At 36.9% G+C, this 24829-nt stretch overlaps 1 protein-coding gene across 1 annotated transcript in view; it reads right to left on the bottom strand.

Annotated features, from left to right (window-relative positions):
* Positions 1-12309, bottom strand: part of LOC5572858 (protransforming growth factor alpha) — a 179312-nt gene extending 167003 nt beyond the window's left edge. The window contains exon 1 of the mRNA XM_001660568.2: positions 10367-12309. Within this exon, the coding sequence (XP_001660618.2) occupies positions 10367-10529 (163 nt within the window). The 5' untranslated portion in view covers positions 10530-12309. The remainder of the gene's footprint in view (positions 1-10366) is intronic.
* Positions 12310-24829: the final 12520 nt, after the last annotated feature.

Here is a 24829-nt window from a genome sequence, read left to right as displayed (position 1 = left end):
AAGCATTATTGCTAGGTGATACTGAATACAATTTTGACGAGGCTCCTTCTGGCATTTATTGGAAAAATCATCAGTGATACCATAAATTCTTAACACATCATCAGTATAACGACTGGAAGATATTTTCACCTAGTATTGGAATTTGTATATAATAAGTATCGTAACTAGTGGTAACTATGATAATGCGGGTAACTTTGATAATGCGGATAGCTTTGATAATGCGGGTAACTTTGATTATAGGAGACTCACAACGTACTAAATGAAATAACATAGTTTCTGTTAAGGCGCCATTCACAAATTACGTAACGCTCTAGGGAGAGAGGGGAGTAAGCTCAAGCGTTACGGTTCATACAAACATTTTATTTTTTCCATTCAAAAAACCGTTACGAAGAGGGGGTCGTAAATTGTCAATTTCAACGTTACGTAACAAATGTACGCTGACTAATCAGTTAAGCAAAATGAATGCTGAAGTTAAGTTAAAGTTAAAGGAAGCAATAACATATGAATACAAATTGATAATATTTTAGCATTTTTGAAACCCTTACGAACAATCTGTTCTACGATCGTTATTTGATGACATTCCGTTGCTCGCCCCTGATAGCCCAGTTATATCCGATCCCAAATCTCTCAGCTAGCGTCCATAAATGACGTAGCCTTTTTTGGCAAATCCCCCTACGGCATTTATGGACGGTCTGTTAGCGATGGGTCCATTTTTTAAATCGTAGGCAGAAATTTACATTTAGGTAATGTTGAACGCCTATAGGTGAGCAATGCCCTATATACTCTTAGTAATTCATTTGGTTTTATTCGAAATAAACTATTTATATTCCAAAATAGTTTAATTTGTGTGGAATTCAATGTCTAAACGTGAATATTAATCGATTAACAAATATTATTGTATACTAATTCATACAAGCTTATAATGTCATGCACGTTTGAACTAAAAACACTTTAGTAGGTGAATTTTTCTATAAATTCTGTGATTTTATGAACAAAACCTTATCCACGTTCTCTATTAACGTTCTTCAATCATGTCTCAACTGCAATGATACCAAACAATAGAAAAAAATTCTGTTGTAAATGCATGAAGAAGTTCTAAGAAAAATCTGTTGAATAATGGCTACAAATCCCCTTAATAATTTTCTATGGAAATCTCAGGAGGAACTTAGTAATACTGGCGAATAAGTTTTTGGACAAGCCACTAAAAAAATATGGTAACGATTCCTGAAAAATACCGGTGGAAGTTCTCAGAGGTATCTCTCAAAAGCAAATGGTTGTAAAAAAAATCCTAGTATGATCTGGTCATTGTATTAGGTAGTGTACAAATAATCCCAATTTGCTTTATGGTCAACAATCAGTCAACTAATTGGTATATGTTTAACTCCAACTGATATTGTGTTTTTCAGTTTAACCCTCTAATACCCAACCCCGCCTTTAGACGGGGTACACTTTGGAATTTTGTGTATTTTTTCGTAGCTCGCAAATCAAAATGATTTTATTTTTGGCTTATACTTTGACTCATAACACGCATATAAGAAAAGTTTTTTATGACTTTTGAAACTTTTTTGTATTTTTAGAAATTGTTTGAAAAATTGCATTCTTATATAACCTACAAATGCCTGGACTTCATTTAACGTGTAATATAAAAAAACGTACCTTTTATATTTTTCTACGATGAACCTATCACAAACGAAAGGCCTGGTGGTATTAAAATCATTTCAAACCTGTTTTTCCGTTAGTTACACGGAAAATAAAATACGCTCCGAAAAAAAATTAAAAATTTAATATTTTTAAAAATACCGTAACAATTTAAATTTTTATTATTGCCAAAAATCAACAACTAGAAAAGGCTTCAAGAAAAAATGAAAAAAGCTAGGGATGTTCAAAAATAAAAATTATAAAAATCAAAAACCAAAATTTAAAAATTTGCGAATAAAAATAAATAAATGCCCAAAACGTGTTTAGAACGATTTTAGATAACGAAAAATAATACTTAAACCGAAAATAAAAATTTGGGTATTAGAGGGTTAAACCACGGATGTTTCAATTTAATATGGGTATGGTATCAGCTATGGTTTTAGGAATTATGGACGACTAGCTTATATTTTCTTCTCCTCTTGTATGATCTTTATGTTGCCAGAAATCTGGTGCGCATCGATAGAAATTGAAAAGGAGAGCAAAACACAGAAGGAGCTAATAATACCGTTCAATAGTCATTCCTGGCGTATGGCGGATCAATCAGGGGTTGATCCGTTTTAATCCCAAACTCAGATACGAATTGTCTAGTCTCTATCTCAGGTTGATAGCCTTATCCATAAAGATCCAATTACTCCTTAGAAAAGAATGATGGGCGATATGAGGAAGTTCTTTCACAGGTTTCCAGATGAGAAGCTGACTTCTACAACGGGCTATGTCAGAGGCACTGATTGAAATTCTGTGTCACACGTTGGTGGAACTGGAGACTCATTTACTTGAGCTCTAAATTCACAATGTTTCCATTTTCTTGAATATGTTCATGCTATGGAATGACTTTCTAACTCAATGAATGATTCGTTTTTGTAAACATATTGTTCTGCTGAGAAAACGACGAAAAATTCAAAAAGTTTAACAACCGAAAAATCTGTTATTTTTTCGTAAGAAAATTAGTATGCCAATCGAAAATTGTCATTGTGTCTGAATTACATACCTGCTACTATAGGGAAAGTGTACCAATTATGGCCATAGTGGTTCCCTATTTGGCCTTATGTGAAATTTTGATAACTTTCACATTTTAAATCTTTCGAATGTTTGAACATTAAGATATATCTTAAATCTAACTACTACAACCCACAAAAAATTTCCAAATTTCAAATACATTAAAGTAATCACGTATGGCGAAATAGGGAACCACTATGTCCATAACTGGTACACCTACCCTATACTTATTCCCAACAATTATTTATTCAGCCTCACAATGTTAACAGCCGTACTTCACAGTATACCACTTATTGTCGCAGAGCAAGTTTGCTCTTATTAAAGAATCGCATACAGTTCACAGTTCAGATAGCTTGAGCCAGCTCTACAAAACACGAGATTATTTACATCCAGCTTACAAACGCACATGTCGTCCTGTTTGCTCTAGCAGTGTATCTTGGAAGAAACATATTGAGGGGCAAGGGAAGAAAATAAAATCAGCTTCTTGTTCAATACGTTTTTATTACTCTATCCGGGACATATTTGAACAAACCGAATGCGCTTCCAATGTTTTGCTATGACAACAAATCAGTCGATATAGACTGGAGTAAACCACTGACTTGTATGAAGAAAAAATAGGTATTTCACATACAATATAAGGCACGAACGTTTTGTAAAAATAAGGTTTTATATATTTTAGTATAGGGGAACTGTTTTTGTATGGAAATAGATCAGAACGATCGATCAATCGATTTTGATTAGATTTTACAGTGCAATAGGTACTGTTTAACAGAGTATCATTTATCAACGGGGTAACATTGATCACAATAACTGTTCTCGGAAAATAATGCGAATACACATTTTGCGTTGGAACAATTTGAATGCATGAATGGTACTTCACAATCATAAACTGTTGAGCTTATAGAAACTAAGGTTTAAGTGGAAATTTAGTTTAATTTATGCGTCAATTTTTCAACTTTTCAAAGCAATAGTAATAAGAACATTTATGTTTTGCTCTTTCTTACCACTACATGCTAACACTTTTTTTTTCAAGTAATTCGCAGAACTGTGGCACCTATCACCCCTCATATTATATTGGTTCTAGATCAACAATTTCCCCCTTCAATCTATGATAATCTAATTTGAAACCGACCGCCAATCGTGATAAACCATCCGTATAATCTGTGGTCCAGTGACGGCGTAGGCACATAGAAATACATTACCCTAACGAAATTACTTCAAAGAGCATATTGCAACAATCCTATCTGGAGCACGTGCATGTGCTTTGACCTGTTTAAAAGGATAATCATGGTGTAGAGCAGAAGACTATTGCAGTTTCCTTCCCACTTAGGAAATGATGTTTGTTTTCCATTGTGCAGAGAGGACCCTTTCCGCTTGGCACCCTTGTCGGCTGGAACCGAAGAAGACGGCTGTTTCCCAACTTCTTCAGTCACGCTACAACCGACGCACGAAATAAGGTTGGAAATCTTGAATTCAGTTGGTAGTTCGTTATAGCTTGGGTTACCAGACGTATTCTTTTTAGAGGATATGTACTCTTTTTTATCTTGAAAAGCAAGCAATTTATTCGATCGGTAATAGTGTTCGTTCATATGCTATTAAGATTTAGAGCTACGCTAATGGTGTTAGATATATTTGTCAGCTACAACTTTACCGAAGGCCGTACTCAAACCGGTAGCCTCAGTAATTAGTTATTGATTTTTGTATGAGCTGAAAATGTTCGAGCTGCTCTGCAGGCTGGATATTTGTAGTGAAACATAGTAGCCTTGATACGTGTGTGCTATCTTTTGAGTCAGATGCAGCAATGTTACCTGTTCAGAAGATATATGAGTACTGTTGAAAATTTCCATTTGGATATTAATCAAATATTGTTTTTTAAGAATAGGTCAGTGTACATTTTTTAACTCTTATACATATTTAAAAAATGTACTATTTCTGGTTAGAGCAAATATGGTAACCCTAGCTATAAGCTAAGACGCGGTCGAGTCGTCGAGGGTTCTATATCAACGCATTCATCTACTCCATTCAGTGGTAATGTGCACTGACACTCAATATCAGCGCCCTCTGTTCCGGGGTGTAAGCGCATTCCTACTCGTTCTCCACCGGCTGTCTCCCTCTCTCGCATCTCAAACATCATTTTCTAAGAACCATAGATCGAAAAGAGACCGAAAAATCAAGTCTGAAAAAAATATTCACATCTGTCGCGTCTAGGTTGCGTTTTAATGCGGCGTACTGTATAAACACATATAAAACGTCGGAAGAAGAAGGATATTCTTCCGAAAAAGTGTACAAGCATTTTGGCAATGCACACCACATGCTGCCGCTCGCTGCCATCATTCGTCGACGGGCGGCGAGGGCCCTGCTTGCTCTGTAGCGTCGAGGAAGAAAGGAAACTCAAAGGAAATGGCATTAAATGTGTGGTGCGGTGAGCTAAACTAGCTAGCTGGTGAAAACGATCGGCGGTGGTTGTGGGGGTTGCTCAGCGGCGATCATCGTCAGAGGGACCTCCGTCGATTTGGAAGGTAGGTACCGTGAATCGGGGGCAAATTGATCAGTATTCTACAACTTGTTGTAATGCTATCCTTTGAATTGAAATATTGTCAAATTTGTTTCGACAAAATCAGTACGTCTTTTGGATTCATCAGCTACCTACTGAATAACATTATTCTTCTTTTTCTTTCTGTCGTTACGTCCTAACTGGGACAGAGTGTGCATCTCAGCTTAGTGTCCTTATGTTATTAACTAGTACTTTATTTTGCAAATTGTTTAGATTTGAGTATATCCTGTAGCAAGCACAAAAATACTCAATGCCCTAGGAAGTCGAAAAAAATTGCACGTTTACCGCTGCGGCTATGTGGGCCCCAGTTTGAGGCCTACCTGATCAAATTCACCCCATTGATCAATTTGACCCAGGACTACGGTACCAAAAATGCGTTTCTGTGCCCCTCGTGTAAGTGTGCGTAGTTTGGGAACATATTGGATGGCACTGCATGGGACAGCGAGAATTATGAGAGTTACATGCACAAATTTGAAGAAATAATCAAGATACCATTGAAATATTGGTTTAAACATAATTTTAGGAAAAACATAGATTTTTTCCATGTATCAATTGATTTTTTGTTCACAAACCATCTGGACTGGAAAAAGAACGTATATTGTAGAAATTAAAATGAATCATCAGAAGTTTAATTTCACAAACACTACACTTATATGGAGATTTGAATAATACAATTGAAAACAAAATTTGTCTACCGATCAAAATTTGAACATATTCACACTGTTGTAGTTCGTATAATCATGATGATGAATGTCAATCTGCTTACGCTTAATCGTTGCTTGCTCTATGAAGGTAATAATAAATCGATCAATTTTCTAACGCAAAAAGCTATTTGATTCAATAGGGTGTGTACTCTTGAAAATTCGGGCTGATGTTTCGATTCAACTTCAGCTTAGAATCAAATGGAATTATGGAAATTACTATGGGAAATCAAAAAAATAGTTGGTTATTGTATAACAACAACATAAGCACACTCACTGTCCATACTATTCTGGGTCTTTTTCTTTTCATTATTATACATGCAATTCAAATGATCCATAATAGTGGATTACCCACGATAGTGTAAGCAGCGTATGTAAAGGTTATTATATTCTATTGTAATCAATTTTATACTCGTAACACGGGTATATCACCTTTTCGAGGTGCGTTACGAGGTAAGATCTACCATATTGTACTCTTATCGTAGCTGTTCTTGTTAATACTTATAAGTTATGGTCAGATGAGTATAAGAGAGTAACAAACCACTGAGGCCCACATATTTGCCCTACATGATAAGGAGTGGAAAAATGACTCAATCAGCAACTGATGCTGGTTTAAATTCAGGAGGCAAGTTCTTTCCGAGTTCAAGTGCTTATCTTCTGATATCTAGGAGGTGAACTATGACGCTTCTGACGAGAAACTGACGTTTCTCACATGGTCTAATAATTAGCGGTGCAGATAAGCACGGTTGTATCTTTGCATTATAATGGTACGCTATTTCACTATATCTGGCATTACGTTGGCGGTATTACATGCGTATATAAAGCTGTCAGGCACTCAATATCATTCTCTATAAGCAACTTAAACGAACTTTATGTAAACTGTAAAGTTCGATTAATTACTTTAAAAATGGGCAGATTAAGCCAAAAATGCCCTTTTTTCGAGCTTTTGGTTGCTTGAGTCTATTTCTCGATCACCATCGGTCATCCAACAACTATATTGGAAGAGGACTGTGTTCACGCACTTCTTTAATCTCGACACTGTTTAGCGGTACAGCTAAATCGCTGTTTGAGCTTCAATATCACCAAAAACACTGCTCACTATGAAGATTCTACGGTGTCTCTGCGGCAACCATTGGTGGTTAAATCTTCCGTGGTTTTGTACACATTTTGGTGAGACTAGAGTTTCGTTGCATGGTCAAATATCAGTAGTACCGATTTGGTTCCTCAGAAATTTAATCGATCATGTTTGCTAAGGAACGCGCCTTCGCTAAGATGTAAGTTTCTATGAAGGGTGTGAATAGCGGGACCTTTTCATCACATTCGATTTTTATCAGTCTCTGAGGAATCAAAACAAGAACTGTACAGAAATCAATGCTTCATTACCTATCAATGGGAATGGAGTAATGCGACATGCACTATACACTAGGGATACGGGTAATGCCAAAATAGATCTAAATAATGGTCGCAGTGGCGCACCCGAACATAGAAAAAAAATGAAGAAGGCACGATTTTTAATCACCCTGATATACGAATATGCTATGGCTCTTCGTTATACCAATTATCACTGAAGTAAATCAGATTTACAGTGCGCTGCACTTCATATTCCCACACTAACTATCTTGAAAAGTTCGTAGAATACTTGATACTTCAAACCGTGTTGATGTCTTCAGGGCGATTGTTCCAAATTGTCCAAGGAATGATCGTGCAGAAGACAAAAAACGATTTCGCGCAACACACAATATGAGCATGAGCGTAGATGACGTACAATTCGTAGTTGCAGCTCCATGATTGAACAGGTCAATTGAGGTTGCACAAAGATTCAATGAATGAGGGTTGGAATTAGTTTACCATTATCAATGTGCACAAATTGAGAGCTCAAAATTGAAAAGTTAAGAACGGCGCAGGCCAATTCCATACGGTCATCGGGAAGACAAGGAATGTTAGTTGGACAACCATTGTTACTAGAAAGCGCAGAATCTTCTGAATCTCTACAGTTGTCAAGGATAAGATATTGGGCTAGTGAGATAAGGTAAGGATCTGGGAGTCACCTATGGGTGGTGATGCAAACCATGATATATTCAGCATTAACGCCTAACCGGATTAATGATTGTCGATAGATTGTACGCTGAACAAGTGTTCATCGCTCGCAAATGGTCAAACACTTTTTTTTTTGCGCAACACACAATGTCCTATGGGAAATCTGCCATGTACGTAATTATAAACCTATAATCGCTCCCTACCAATGACATTCCAATTAATCCACGAGAATTTCATCGGCACGTTAATGACTCTAAATTTGTATGTGAAAATGGCGACGTTGGTTACATCATTTTCCTCTAGGGGACGCTATAGTCTTTGAACTAATCTCGTTCGTGAAATGAAGGATCTTGGTATGAGTTATCTTGAAAAAGGAAATAAACCCATTCTCGTTTGAAATGATTTATTCATGATATTCTCAGGGGTGATCGAATTCTTAGCGTGATGGGTGTTCAGGCGCGTTCAGAACCCTACGAATGTATGAAAGCTTTCTTTGCCAATTGACTATTTTTGGATGGCAAGGTCTGCACCACCAAATGTACCGTGTTGATTCGAAGTGCTTCGAATCCTTTTTTTCGCCCAGTTTTATGCTTGGAGAATGTAGAAAACGTCATAATCATGGGTTTTAGGTGAAAAAAAAATAGAAATTTGGTCCAACAACAACGTTGAAAAGGCATCAGTCCTCTAAGGACATGAAGCATTGACCATGTCGGTAAAGGACTTGCAAGCACTCGGATAGTTCGAACGACGAGTGTTTAGAAACATCTTTGGCGGTGTGCAGGAGAACGGCGTTTGGCGGCGGAGAATGAATCACAGGCTTTACAGCGAACCCTGTATCCAGAAGGTGGCGAAAGTCAGAAGGGTGGGTTGGGCAGGGTACGCTGCAAGACTACCGGACAACAACCCTGCAAAGATGGTGTTCGCGTCGAATCCGGTTGGTACAAGTAGGCGAGGACCACAGCAAGTGATGTGGCTTGATCAGGTGCAACAGGATCTTGAGAGCGTAGGCCAAAATCAATGTAGGAGAGACATGGACTGAGTAAATTGATGTAATCGGTACCGAGTTTTATCAAATTATTTGATGTAACACCAAGTAAATAAATTAAACTGTTCGAAATGTAAACGTCCGATTTCACCGAGCGAACAGAATCAGTTATCATTTGGATGTTAAAAAGAGAAAGAACTAAAAAGTCTATGTAATAAATCAAACCGATCAACATTACTCATCTGGGATTAATATTGATTATGGCTCTGGTTTTCTTCTTCTTTCTGGCATTACATCCCAACTGAGAGAGCGTCTGCTTCTGAGCTGTTCTTATGAGGATTTCTATGACTATTAATTTTGCCAAATGACCATTTTTGCATTCGTATTTCGTATATCGTGTGGCAGACGCGAAGATACTTTATACTCTGGAAAATCGAGAAAATTTCCTTTAAGAAAAGATCTTCGACCGATGAGATTCAAAACCCTCATGACAACATAGTCTTGCTGAATGGCTACGCGTTTACCCCTATGGCTATCCAGGCCCCAAGGTTCTGTAGCAGTCCATTATGTCAAGGCTCATCAAATCATCAAATTAAATGTTCGATTAAGTCTTAAATTGCACAAAACCCAGTCGTAAACCAAACCGTTACCAATGCCCTGAAAAAAATAACTTAACCCGAGAAGAATGGTCCTAAAAACGGCTTGATATTGTGCAGATAAAATGTTTAGCTCAAGCTACCTTACCAACTTATCTGGCATGTTATCTTGAATTTTATTTCAATTCAAATAAATTTTGAACAAACTCTGTAACTAGGAATAAAAAGACAAAGACAATGAACACCGTCTTCAGCCAAAGGCTGCACAGACTGAACAATCACGAACATTAGGCAACGGATAACACAGAACACCCAGTAGCCCAGTGATGAATTTTTCGTTTGACTAAAAGTTTCCCTGGAGCGGGAATCGAACCCAAACTTCATGGCACAATACGCCTAAGCGACTGACGCCGCTAACCGCAAGGCCACGAAGCCCCAAATAGAACTATGTATCATTAAACGAGGAAATCATTTTTGCCATTAATTTGTGAGTGTCTTTTTTAAATTACGTCATTGTCCAAGAATGTTTAGGTGTGCTCCATGGCTGTCAGTATTGATTCAAAGTAGATTATTTTCATAATGGACTATTTGCTTCGCGTATGCCAATAATGGTCCATAAACAACATTTTCATAAATGTAAAGCACACTACCAATTCAAATTAATTGTAACATGAACCTCCATACAATAATCATAAATGAAAAAATGCATGGAATTTGCTATCAGAGATAATCTTAGGCAGCCCTAAAGTTTGTTCATTACTCTACTGGCCATAAAAAAATCAATAACCACGATAATTACCTGAGAATCTTGCTAGGAACTTGAAAAACGTGCTAGTCGGTGCGCTCACTGTGCTGTAAGTGTGTTGAAACATTTTGACGAATGTCGTTTCCAACATGGTGCAAAAATAGTTGTTTTTGGCGAAATGGATCACCACGTCGTCGTTCGCTTGATCCATCGGCATCTTCCTGATGTCATTGATTCATTCGATAAATCAAATCGATTCGATGCGTTCGTCGTTTTTTTTTGTATCAGGGCTGTTTCCTACGTAGCAAAAACGTTCACTTCACCCGGCATACACATATGCCTGTTCATAACATCACATATGCAGTAGTACTATACACCCGCACATCACAGTTATTCAGGAACGGGTTGAATTATAGATCAAAAACGTAACTCGTAACACTCGAAGTTTTCCAAGGTTTCCTTGTTTTTGAAATGCTAGTTATTTTGTGATACACTTTTCAAATTTTTTCAAACAGTTCTTACAGTTTCACAAAACTGAATCATACTGGTAATCTGTGTCAAATTAGCGTTGACTGGCGAACATTGCACTTATAAGATCAAGTCACAAACATCCCAAGCATCATTAAACAACTACATTGCGAATGGTTCATTGCTGAGGGCATTTCCGATAAGCTTAAAACTTCGAAATCACAAATTCTTCTACCATTTTTCGACCATTGACACGCATAACCAAACGTTAACTCACATCGTTCATTTCACCATGTTGCTTATGTACTTAACTTTAATTACACGAGTTTCACTTTTATTAGCTTTCATCTTCGACTTTGGCGAGTTTGCTGTACCAATGTTAACTTTTATAATAGTACCGAATTACACTCGTTTAAGTGTTCTTTTCCGCAATTTTTCAAGCCAAACCCATCGTCGATTGTTGTTTTTCTTCCAACTGTTGCACTACACACTCAGTTTTAGCTGAATAGCGCCTACCACCAATCCCATGCGTGTTTGTACGCAAGCATGGAGCTTAGCGAATGCAGATATGAGCATGTGAACGTGCCGATTCCATTCTAAGGTTGCGCTCAGACGTAAACTATGTTCTATTTATCGTTCAATGTTCTGTACAATCATGCTACGCGAGTAAAGGCTAATCCACATCAATTTGTAGTGTAACTTCTCTTCTAGTAGGAGGTGCAACTCATCCACTGTTTTGTAAATCTCCCACAACACCTTACAGTGATCTCACTGGATATATGTCTCAACATTTACTTGTTTACATTAGCCGAAGAAATAGCTGCCTCTTACACAAATAAAAAAACGTGTGTGCGACCGTATGCCTGTTTGAGGGCAATATTTCTTCTCAATATATAAATACTTATTTTACTTCACTACTGTAGTATATTTAAAATTTCTCTGAGCCACCATTTTTATCATTCAATTATTATTCATCTTTCGTCTTTCATGGATACTGTTGGTATGTTATTCAGCCAATGCCAATTGTATGACCCACTCAGCGCTACTACCACGGTATACTGCGAATCGATTGGTATAACATAAATATCCGAACGACAAGGGGTTCACTCCGGGTTCTCCGAAACTAAGGGCATTGGGGTCGGACTTTATTTCCTTCCGACTGATATCTTCAAGATTGAACTGTCACAATTGCTCTCCATATCATAACACATTCTTTCCCGTGGTGAATGCAATGCACCGTGCACACATACGAATCGCAGCTCACTCACTTTTCACAGATTACAGCAATCCTATCTTCATAACTGTCAAATTTCAATACAGTTAGCTGGAACTATCGTACAAAATGCATGTAAACAATCGTCAAATCTATCGTTTTCCAACCAAAATTTAGCATTTCACTCGGGCGATACTGCTGCTGCCCTACAAATTGTTACGCTAAAACCGACCGCAATACAAAAAAACTGGGATACAAATAATTCGTGTTACTTTATCGAACTGGCTCCGACCTCACAATGCACACATATTTCCTTTCGTACTGACATGGCTATGCTGAAAATTCACTTTTTTACTCCACTCTCTGACATTCTTCGTTCGTTCGGGTTCCAGCGTATACGTGTGAGTGTTTCGTTTATCTTCGGGTTTTCTCGGATACAAACTGAAGCAGTAGAAGCATTGATGACTGAAACGCTGATGGGCCTAATTGAAGATGTTCTTTGGAAGAATTACGCTCATAGGCACTTGGTTTCATTCAATTGGATTGATTTTTATTACTGTTAGTAGTAAACTCTTAAAAAACTGTATTTTAAATGCAGCAATCGTGTATATGGAACTAAATGTCTTGAAGAATAATGTCCATCATCTAGATTTTTTTATTTTTACCCGTTGTGATGATAGTTTACAACAGTAGTGTATGTTAATGTTGCAGTACCGACAAGTGTAGTAGTATTACTTTCATACCGATATACAGTTTATATCCACATTAAATTTAAGTTGGTCAAAACTAACTTCAACTTCATCATTTTGCTATTCTTTTTTCATTGCTTATAAACTACTAATTTTAAATTCAAGCAGCTTGTCATTGGCATATCATTTCCATGATACTAAGTCTGTTGAACAATAAACGTTGTATTTATTAATCATCAAGCATTTAATGTGCCGTAAAATAGGGTAACATTGATCAGCTACCTGACAATACCGAAGATTCATGCTACGAATTAATTCTGCAAATGATATGAGCTAGGAAAATGTTGTTTTTACTGAAAATGATTTCGCCGTTTTTATAACTATGTTTGATTTATCTAAATTAGAGAATAACTATAAAGAATGCAGATAATCCTTAGAAAATTGCCTTCCATTATGCGTATTCGCGGCTCACGGTGTTTTAATTTCATTATAAATCAAAAAGTAGATACCGTAATCCGGGGTGACATCGATCATTTTTGGATACTTAATAAAAAAAAAACATTTTGTCGTTGAATTACGTCTTCCGGCAACATTTGGGGGTACAATTCCAAAAAAGGAAAAATTGAGTATGTAACGTAAAATGGTCAGATTTTGACCGCTGATAACTCAGCCATTTATCGATAGATTTTCAATATTTATCCATCAATCGATCGGAAATTTATCTACGCGTCGATTCAAATGGAGGACACTATTGATTATCAGCAGCAAATTATTGAAAAATCATAAAATAATGACCCCTTTCTAATCTAACCAATCACGTTCAAGCACAATTTTGAAGTCCGCTTTGCATTCTTCCCTCATTCTTCTTTTTGCCGTCAGACTGTGAACACGTTCTACATGCAAGTCGCGAGTGACTTTTGCGTCCTCAGCTCAGTTTCACGCGTTTGGAGCAACACGCATATCGGGCCGCCGCAACTAAAGCCGCTCTCTTGAGTGCACCAGCATCATCGTTTTCGGCAAGAAACCCGTCGCTATCAGCCATGTGGGAGGCTAGCGCGGCCATTTTGGTTTATCGGATCGAGCGGAACAACCGTCGCCGTCCACGCAAAGGACCAGCAGTGAAGTACTCGCTGAAGGGCTCCCGTATTTGTCGCTATAGATTTGCAGTTGTTCCCCCCAAATCAACGCGATTTCATCCAGCGACGAGAAATCACCGCTATTTTGTCGCTGTGTCGTTGTGCTGCCAAAATTGCGCCGCCGTGATTTAGACACGCTCCACTAATTGTGCATGCAGCAGAACAGCAACAAAATCGTGGCAATTCTTCGTTGCTGTAAATAGAACGCGTTGATTTGGGGAGCCACACAGTGAAAACAGCAACAAAACGGCAGTCGCTGAACTTCAGTTTAGAGAAGCCCGTAATTTTGACTGGCGTTTAATATTATATTACTGTGTACAATGGCCCTTATAAGGGCCCTACATTATGCTACAAAAGAGTTAACGGGACTTTCAATGCATAATCTTTCTGGATAATCCTTCTCAAATGTATTGCTTTTTGCGTTTTACGTGCAAATCATGTCTAACTTCGCATCAAATGCGCCAACACAAAGTAACCAAAGGATACTTAGCAACCATGATCCATATCACCGCCAACCTACTAAAGAAAATCAATCTTTGACTTCGCCTTCCTTGTTAAAAATCTTACCGAATTTGGTGTTCTCGCATTTGATATTTGCGTTTCAAACGCACACAGCAATATATCTGCTATTAAACTCAATAATTCAACTCTGATATCGAAATTCAAAATGTGGTAAATGTGCACCCTTTTATTGCGCATTGCTTTCACCACTGGACTGTACAATCGCAGAAGGCGCAGAAACATTTATAAAAGTATGCGATTGCATCAGATTGAGTCGTTGTTTTCAGCGGGATAATTTTTCACAATCCAAAGAATAAGTGCTCTGAAGACATCAACATGATTCGATATTATGTTGCTCTTTTATTCACATTTTCGCACTTATGAAGCCACACTTAGCAGCCCAGTAATGAAATAAATACACAATATAATTAAGAATTTACCATTTTAATTGCAAATTATTTCAAAATTGGCGACCATTTTATCATGTGAACGCGTTTAAGCATTTTACACGAGACATGCGAATACCTAGCCAGGACATCATTTTCATATAAACAACTGGGGCCTTGTTTAACCATAAGACGAAGCGAATGGGAGGAGCATCATCTGTTGTTTTAGGAGAATCAAACAAACTACCTTCGCCAGATTTGGCTTCATTCCATTTTCACTTTCAAGCTGGAAAGTGCTCGTCTTAAGGTGTTGATAACCAAAGCCGGAATGCACGTGTGTTCAAATGTCACTAGCATATGCTAGTCTACGTGTGTTCAAATGTCACTAAGCTTTATTGCCCTGCGATCACTACCTTTTCCTGTTGTAGTGCGCCGTCCACGTCACCGAACATAGAAGTTGGCCAAAACTGACGCAACTTTTGTCGTTTTGTTGCTGCTGGCAATATGGTGGAACCATCTAGAGTTCTAGACTAAGGGTCGGTTTCTCAACCGTCGCTTAAGCCGTTAAGCGAAGTATGCACTTCGACAGAAAAGTAATCGCCTATCTCGATGCGTGGAAAATTTCTTGCAAGAAATGCTCAAGAAAAGCATTTTTCTTTGATCGCAGTACGCAGTTGAAAAGAAATGTCAATTCAAATGGAGCTCACTGTAGAAAATTTCTTGACCATTTCTTCAGCAGAAATTTTTACTTTTCTTGAGCTGAACAGCATACTTAGCTTAAACCACGTTTACCTATAGGATTAAACTAGGTTTAAGGCCTAAGCGGGGGTGAAGAAATCGGCCCTTAGGCAACAAACATAGCTGGGTTCTCGCGCGATTGTTATGTAGGCACAGTGCTGACAGAATTTCGTAATCATTTATTGTCGTTCTACAATATGGCCCTTCTCAGGGCCAGAAGATCATTTTACAAAAGAGATAATATAAATAATATCCGACTAATGCAATTTAGTTCCGTCAAATTAAACAATAATTTATCACACACCGTACGAGGTTGTGTACGGATAAGCTAAATATGCTAATTCCGCTCAAGAAAAGTAAAAATTTGTGCCCAAGAAATGGTCAAGAAATTTTCTACAGTGAGCTCCATTTGAATTGGCATTTCTTTTCAACTGCGTACTGCGATCAAAGAGAAATGCTTTTCTTGAGCATTTCTTGCAAGAAATTCCCCACGCATCGAGACAGGCGATTACTTTTCTGTTGAAGTGCATATTGCGGCGCTCATTTTAAATCCACATCCAGCGGCGGCGGTAACGCGCAGAAGATATGCGCGCAATTCAAACGCAACGTCAAAACTCAAGTAGGCTTGGATTTGTTCGTTCATCAAGGACGCAAATGTTTCAAATTTGCTAAATCTGATATATTTGGTAATTTTTATTATCACTGCGACGGTATATCGACATTTTCAGATAATCGCATTATGTGGATTTATCTTGCAGAGCACAATACTACGCTATAGCTTTTAATAATGTAACGTACACGTAATTTATTTTGTGTGAGATATCATAAAGATTTGCTTTGATATAATTCCAACTCAATTTGATACACTGGAGTATTTGTCAGCGTACTATAAGCTCATCCGAATTGCGTACATAACAGTGGATAAGGGGTCGTCCATAAATGACGTAGCATTGTTTCATTGATTTTCTCGTAGCATTTAGTCACAAATACTGATACCCCCCTTAGAAAATACGTAGCATATAAAGCAAACCCCCCCTCCCCATTTTTTATTTGTTTTCTCAGAAATTGGGCTAAAACAAAACATTACAATCCAGAAATGTACAACAAAGCTCGATATTTATTACTGATTGAAACGTCAAGATAATCTTACAAATAACAGTTTAATGAACCGTTGATTTATAGTAACTTTTGATATTGTTACAATGAAAATCTAAAAAATGTTTTTAAAATAAGTAAAAATCTTTATTTGAATTGATTAAGCTAACAGTAATGAGTTAAATATTTCATTATATATTGAACAAAAGATTTTTTTAATTTTTTGTGGTTAATAAACCTATTTCAGTGGTAATCCAAAATAAAATATCTTAATTGGGAATGGATTCACGTCATTATTATTGAAATTCAAATTTATTCAGCAAACAGTGATCAGATAGAGAAATAATAACAATTGTTATATTGGAAATGTTTCTTAGCGATTTATATACAATCATGTTTATGAATATTTCAACTAAACTTCTTTAACATTCCCCACACTGAAATATTCTTACACAACTAATACTGAAACAATGAAATAATAAAAATGCAATTTCGTTGAATTACCAAGTGATTTAGAAAATTGAATGGTAGGACAATTTCGACAACACGATAGAGATCTCCTGCAACATTTGAACGCATAATTTACTGAATAAATGTCTTATTTTACAATGATAACTTTATTATTTGCCTAAATGAGCATTTTGTTTTCTGTAGAAGAATTAAAGCTCCATCAGAAAATATGATTAAACGATTGATATAAAAAAAAAACAAAGTTATCCAATTTGATAAAGCATTGATTTGTAATTACCTGACTAAGCCTTCAGTTTGTTTCATTTAATTATTGGTTTAGTATTCATATAACTATTGAAAGTTTTATAAAATCTGTCTGATTGCACTTATTATGAAAATTAAACATTCCTTAGAAAATTTTAAATCCTATCATATTAGCGTTTTAAAGTTGAATCATTATTTAATAACTAAAGTTAATAAGGTCTAACAAAAAAGTTTTAAAAGATTTGATATTTTTTTCAAGTTACTCTTTTTACCGATATGATTTAAAATGCTACGTCCACTAGTTGGGACCCCTCCATCCCCCTGATCACATATCGTTACAAATCCGTAAAGACCCCCCTCCCCCCTCAAATGCTACGTCACTTATAGACGGGGTTTTATTCAAGGGGCTCTAGGTCATATCTATCGAATATCATAATAATCATCTCTGGGATCAATAATAGAGAAGCCTCAGTTTAAAAGAATACCATACAATTTTGATTCAAAACATTGTCATGATCAGTAAATGGTTGCATGTATTGTAGCGTTCATTATTACACACATCATGTTCATATTGCAAACTGATCACACAAAAATCTTTCTCTGTTAATTCCAAGTCAAAATATTGCTTTTGAACATTTTGAAAGTTTCTGCACGTGCAGTGATTTGTGAAATAAGTACAATGGATCATTAAAATAACCGAAACGGCCGCTATGGAAAGATAGCGCCACCGTAGCCTTGTGTGTTTGACAGAACAAAAAAAGAAGCTGCGGTCACAAAAGATTCACGCCAGCACCAAAGGTATACACTGAGAAAAATCTACACGTCAAGTTCGTGTGTTTTACTTATAGATTTGCGCAATGAGGAAAACCACATGATTTGAGTGTGGTAGCCATATGGATTTCATCATTGATTTCACTGTATAATAACATGTGTATCAACATTAGGTTGTCATGTGAAACAAACATGAATTTCCAAATATTAAATCATGAAAACCAACTGATTTGCTTATTGAATTCGAATGTAGTAGCTTTAGATAGTCATGTGTGATAGAACATAAATGTCAAGGGACTGAAAGAAGAAATTTGGTAGAAAAACTTTTGCTCCCCAAAATATGGATCCGAGGCTCCTCTGTCGCAAGCTCTCTTGATTTTTTTTTTCAAATCCGTGAGCCAGCAACAAGCGGGGCGCCGCAAATCCATAATTTGGGTAGCCAGGGATAAGCATATTCCCTTTTTTTTCGAAACTGAAAGCCAGGAAAATCTCTTAGTGGAATCCGATTTTTCTACTAAACTATACATTATAATCAATGTTTTCTTATAGACAGGTAGAACTCTCGTATATCGGTCAACTTCACTAATAAAAGAAAAATCGAATTCCCAAATTTTCATCTAACACTTTCAGCTTCAAAATTTGCTTCTTCTCTTTGGAAGCATGATGATGACTGTCGTTCGACACGAGGTCCAACCGCAATTCAGTTCACTATGCATCCCATGGGTTGATCACAAACAATTTAGAAGCTTTGAACATGGAAATCGATAGCATTGCTCATGGATTTCATCATAACAATCTCATTGCGCAAATCAATGAATCGACCAACTTGAACATGATGATTATGACAAAAGATAACCATAAGCAAAACACACTGAATCCGTGTTGGAGTGATGATCTATGCGTCCATAGGTTGACACATACGAATCTGAAAAGAAAGCTTCGGGAACTTATGTGGAAAAAATATGGAATCCCTGTTGTCGGTTGATGAATCAATCCATGAAGCAAAACACAGGAATTTAATGTGTAACACACACGAAGTTTGCAAGAAAATCATAGCAAATCGATATGGACGTTCATGAATCGATCCATAATTTTAAACACACAGATCGAGCGTGTGGATTTTTATCAGTGTAGTCACCCCACAGTTGTGGATAGCTCACAGATATGGATCAGAATTGGATTAAATCGGAAATATCTCATCAAATAGAGCTGCAATTACGCAAAACACATTTTACCTACGTCAACCATAAATCTGTACAGCAACGCAATCAATTAAAATATGCTAAAGCAATCAAGTAGGGGCCTTCCTTAGCCGAGTGGTTAGAGTCCGCGACTACAAAGCAAAGCCATGCTGAAGGTGTCTGGGTTCGATTCCCGGTCGGTCCAGGATCTTTTCGTAATGGAAATTTCCTTGACTTCCCTGGGCATAAAGTATCATCGTACCTGCCACACGATATACGAATGCGAGAATGGCAAATTTGGCAAAGAAAGCTCTCAGTTAATAACTGTGGAAGTGCTCATAAGAACACTACGCTGAGAAGCCGGCTCTGTCCCAGTGGAGACGTTAATGCCAATAAGAAGAAGAAAGCAATCAATTTCTACTTATCGTGTCTTGTTGTTCGATATAGCACAATCCTTGTTTTTTCATAAAGTTACCGCTAAATGTTATTTAAAGTATTGATCTTAGTTGATCTGCTTAAATGAAACATTCATTCTAGCCTCAAGGGTCTTGCGATTTGAACCAAGAAGTTCCATATATGATCGTAGAAATATATCCGCGTGGATTTCAACCTTTCCCTGTCTGCCTGCTTTGTGCCATTATTTGAACCGAAGTACACATGCACCGGGTTCGGTTTGATTCACTGGTACAGAGACGAAGCGCGTTTGCGGTTCAACACAAGGTTCAAACCGAAGTTGTACATCGGTTCAGTTCAAGCAAAGACAAATTAAAGACCTTCATGTCCCTTGCAGTTGCCCAAAATTTTGTGGCTCATAAGGTAATCTAGAATGCCGTTCAAAGTGTACTGCGATCTGTCAAACTTGGGTACTTTTTGCACTACCGAGGGACCAAATGCAGTACTAGAAGTGGTACCCAATCTGAGCCCGAGTGCGACGGACCTGGTTCAAGGGAAGACTGCTTACAAGCCATTTACATTTTGAGTTATTTCAAAATTAAAACAGCTTTAATTGTGAAATACGCCTAAACGTAGGCAATTCCTTTAGGAATTTCTGCATTTTTATAGTTATTTCTGAATTATGCTTAACTGAACATATTTATGAAAGTTTTGGCAACGGAATCGTTTCCAGCGATGTCATTTTTAGTAATAACTGCATTTCTTCTGCTTATATCGTTTTCAGAACTCATGTGAGACATGATTCTTTGAGCGTGTCATCGATAATCATGAAAATCATTGTTCCCAAAAGTTGAAAAAAGTACGCATGAACGCAACTCAATTTTTACAAAAATCTCCATGTTTATTAGCTCATGAATAGAAGGAAGGGAATCACTAAAGAGTCTAAAATACAAAGAGGCGAAATCTGATCATATTGAAAATAAATCAGCTAGCAACTAATCCGAATCTAAGAAGCAGCACTGCCAATGTAGAATCCCACGCTAAAAGTGGTTCACAGGTTTCATGTGTTGAGTTTACACAGGTTTCGGTAACGAATGAAACATTGACTGAATGTGTGGAAAACCAATGTAATCAGTAGAGCATACTTGATGCAAAACATGAAAATTGCAACCGACACTCGTGTATTAATAAAATATGCTACTTCAGAAGAAGCAAAATTTTCGTGGACACTAACTATTTTATGTGAACGTGTGTGAAAAAGTGTTTGACAAGTCTCTTTCTAAATTGAAATGACATTGACAGTAAATTTTGAATTCCAATTAGAACATTTCGTTTCTTTGCTTATAGTTTCTTTAGGAATCACCATGCATGCATTGACAATAGTTTATCGATGAATGTTGAATTGAACTTTTTACGAGGAGGATCATTGCGATCAATGTCGCCCCGCTGGTCAAAGTTACCCCGGGCAAGAGTTTTTTTTTCAAGATTTCTAGCTAAATTCAAAACAAAACTTTTAAATGTCATGGTGGTTCGAATGCTATCCAAGTAAGAGACTTTCACTACAAATATTATAAAAGTTGATTAAGATTTGGGAAGTTTATGGCTATTTGTTGTTTTTTGGTGTGAAAATTGCATGGCGTGGGAAACTCGGCTCACTGTGCCCGGCACAGTTATCCGCACAACTGGGCACCGTTCTAATCGTCATTTGTTTTTGTTTTATTTTTTCATTCGATTTGATTTGACAACCAAAATGTTTTTGTTTGTTAATAATCTGAACGTGACCTGGATCGTGATTGTTTTTATCCTTATTTTTATACACATATTTAGATATATTGCAGTTTTTAGTTTGTATTTTGAATAGTTTTTGAAATATTTGTTCTAAACATGGATGAGGTAAGATAATTTTAGTTGTTATACAAAATAATTCAATGAATTTTGTTTTACTACAGGAATGGTTCTGGATGCAGCTCGAACAAAAATACGGACAAATAAGCCTGCATTTGAAGAATATCCTTCGGCTGCAGAGCTCGTGTCGCCAATCGCTGGCGAACCTTACAGAGGAACGAATTGGAAACATCGAGCACGACATGAGGAGCATGGCCAAATGTCTGACGGAGAAAGCGAACGTTCGCCAAAAATCCGGAGCGCTTCAAATTTTTGACAGGAGAAGTGATGTGCTTGCTCGATTTAGCACACATTATGCGGGACCACTCAGTTACTTCATTCATACGGCCTTTAAAAAAAAACTAACTCTCCCGACACCCTGATCCTGTCGCGAACCCTTGAACAGATGGGTTTTTGGATAACTTACGCCGACAAATAAGCCTACATATCCGAGCCCTGATGTAATTATGGTGGACATGAATCGACATCAAACTCTCAAGGACACAAATGTAGAAAACGGAGACAACCGTTGATGTTGAAAATTTGATGAATTGATCACTCGCTGGTGGTGATCAATCGACCAAATTTTCAGTTTGAAAAGCTATCTGCTTTTCCAGATTTACGCGCTTGAATATTTTAGGGTCTGGCCTCAATGCATCTACACCAAAGACAAGACATAGTAGTTAGGCCCAGACTGGGTACCACTTCTAGTATTACAGTTCTTATTTCGTCTTTGTCTTTACCTTATATGCCATATTTAAATGTATAATTTTAATCATATCTTTTTCGAAATCACAGAAATGACCTGATGGAAAAAGTGCATAAAATGGCAGCAAAGGTGTACTTGACCAACCCCGGGCAGTATAAGGCAACAATAATATGCCCATTTTGCGAAGCCAACGAAAGACCCTCAAAAATAACTCTGAGCATGGACGTCACTGGAAGTTGGCACATATTTGGATTTAAACGGCATTACAATACGTTCCATTTAACGTTATCGGAGTTCATAGTCGAACCTCGACCTCGAAAAAAGGAACACACACTTAGGCTATCACTAAGGATAGGTCAGCGTAACACTCAAAGAAGATTAAATCAATTCGTCAGGGTTGCCTCCAGGATAGTTCTTCTTCTTCTTACTGGCATTACGTAACAACTGGGACAAAGCCTGCTTCTCAGATTAGTGTTCTTATGAGCACTTCCACAGTTATTAACTGAGAGCTATCTTTGACGATTGACCATTTTTGCATGTACGAAGATACTCTATGCCCTGGGAATCGAGAAAATTTCCTTTACAAAAATATCCTCGACCAGCGGGATTCGAACCCACGACCCTCAGCATGATCATGCTGAATAGCTGCGCGTTTACCGCTACGGCTATCTGGGCCCCATATAGTTTAGGGTCCAGGATAGTTATAATCCACAATTGACGATTTTCAACCGATTTGTGTTTCCGAATTATAATCATTGGATAAAACATTGAATATTTTAGATAAAATTCGTATTTTACGTTATGTTTCTTTCAATTCAAAATAACTTTGATAGTTTTTTCGAAGAAAACTTTATTATTTATGCATACTGTTTAAAATAACTATAAATTATATTTTTAAAACAAATACTGGTATCCTAACTATCGATTGCAAAATAATATTTATTCTGAATGGATATATAATTTTACATATAATCGAACATCGGTTTTCTGTTTTGGGGTTACAGTCACCCCACAGTTATGGATAGCACGCAGATATGGATCACAGTTGGATTAAAACGGGAATATCTCATAAAATAGAGTTGCAATTACGCAGACCCACGATTTACCCACGTGAAACATACCGTAAAATCGGGTGTAATTGATCAGAAGGGTTAAATTGATCATCGTATCACACGATTTTATTTATCCGTAATGGACCACAAATATCAATGTAAGCTGCAGTAAATGAACGTTGCTTGTCGTAACTATTATCGAATTATGTGTTGTGAACTTGTTTTGCGTTAAAAAAATTTTATTACTATGAAAATAATGTAAAATTTCAAAATCATGCACGGTGCAGTATTGACAAACACCTATGAACTTCTATTTCTAAGCAACGATTTGAATATGGTATAAACCTGAAAGTTTGTGAGGATGCTTGAGATATATTCCTAAACCAGATTTCATTATCAAAACTCATACCAAATAGCTCATATTGTCGAAATAATTGAATTTATGTTAGATATCATTGAATTCCTTAGGAAACTGCATACATTTAGGCGTTTTCCGCGTAATTATTGAAATTTAACTGTTCGTTATTTATATAAATATTGCATTGTTAAAAATTTGACAAGCATATTCGGATACAAAGAGCTCAAATTTATCATGTGGAGTTGTTTTGAAAACTAACAATAATGGCATTGACAAGTGATCAATTTCACCCCGAAATGAGATCCCCTGATTTTTTATTTTACAGATATTTGTTAACACTAAAATGACATTTGTTAGGAAATTTCGCTACATGAGTCGCTGAGGCTCACCTTCGTACTTATTTCCTGCATTTAGTTGTTTGGCATTGTCAACATTATAGAAAACAGACTAGAAAAACCGTGAAAAATGATCAATTTCACCCGAAATTACGGTACATCTGTACAGCATCGCAATCAATTATAAAATGCTTAAGCATATTTCTTCCGTCCGTAGGAAATAAAATGTCAAACGTATTCCCAAAAGCGTTGATTCATAACTGTGGGGTATTGAAAACCATACCACAGTTATGAATCAAAGATAAGACGATTCCGAAACAAACGCCGAAACGTATGCTTTCAGTAGCACTCCATTCGTTTACCTCGCAGATAAATTGCTGTTATAGTGTTTTGATCCATAATACGAGTCGATTTGATCCATAATAGGGATCCTCCTCTCCCACTGATCCACATCTGTAGGGTGGACATCGTTTGAAATTTTTATTGAAATCGACACTTTTTCGTCAATAACCAGGAATTTTGAGGTGTATTCTCAAAAACAACTATAATCTGCAGGGCGAGGGAGGTAATTTTTTTTTTGTACAGCGTTACCATATTTTTCAATCATATTTTGTTCTGAAAAATGATCCTTAGTTGATCCATAACTGTGGGTGACTGTACTTTGATAATGGAGTATAAATCGAACAAAATTGAAAGCATTACGGACATTTATAGGGCGTTGCAAACCTCTAGGCGTTTTACGCTATTTGGAAACTTCTGACTTAATTTACAAAAATGGTCCCAGTTTGTAAAAATGGTTTTCGCTAAGAGATTTGAGACTGAATTCATGTTCTACTACAACTAGGCGGTCGAGGATAAGCGACGAATTCATTATGACTTCATCAAGAAGTGATC

The sequence above is a fragment of the Aedes aegypti genome, chromosome 3 (assembly GCF_002204515.2).
Source record: "Aedes aegypti strain LVP_AGWG chromosome 3, AaegL5.0 Primary Assembly, whole genome shotgun sequence".
NCBI classification, from domain to species: Eukaryota; Metazoa; Arthropoda; class Insecta; order Diptera; family Culicidae; genus Aedes; species Aedes aegypti.
Note: the sequence above shows the minus strand (reverse complement) of the source record. Positions and strands in the feature narration are given on the sequence as shown.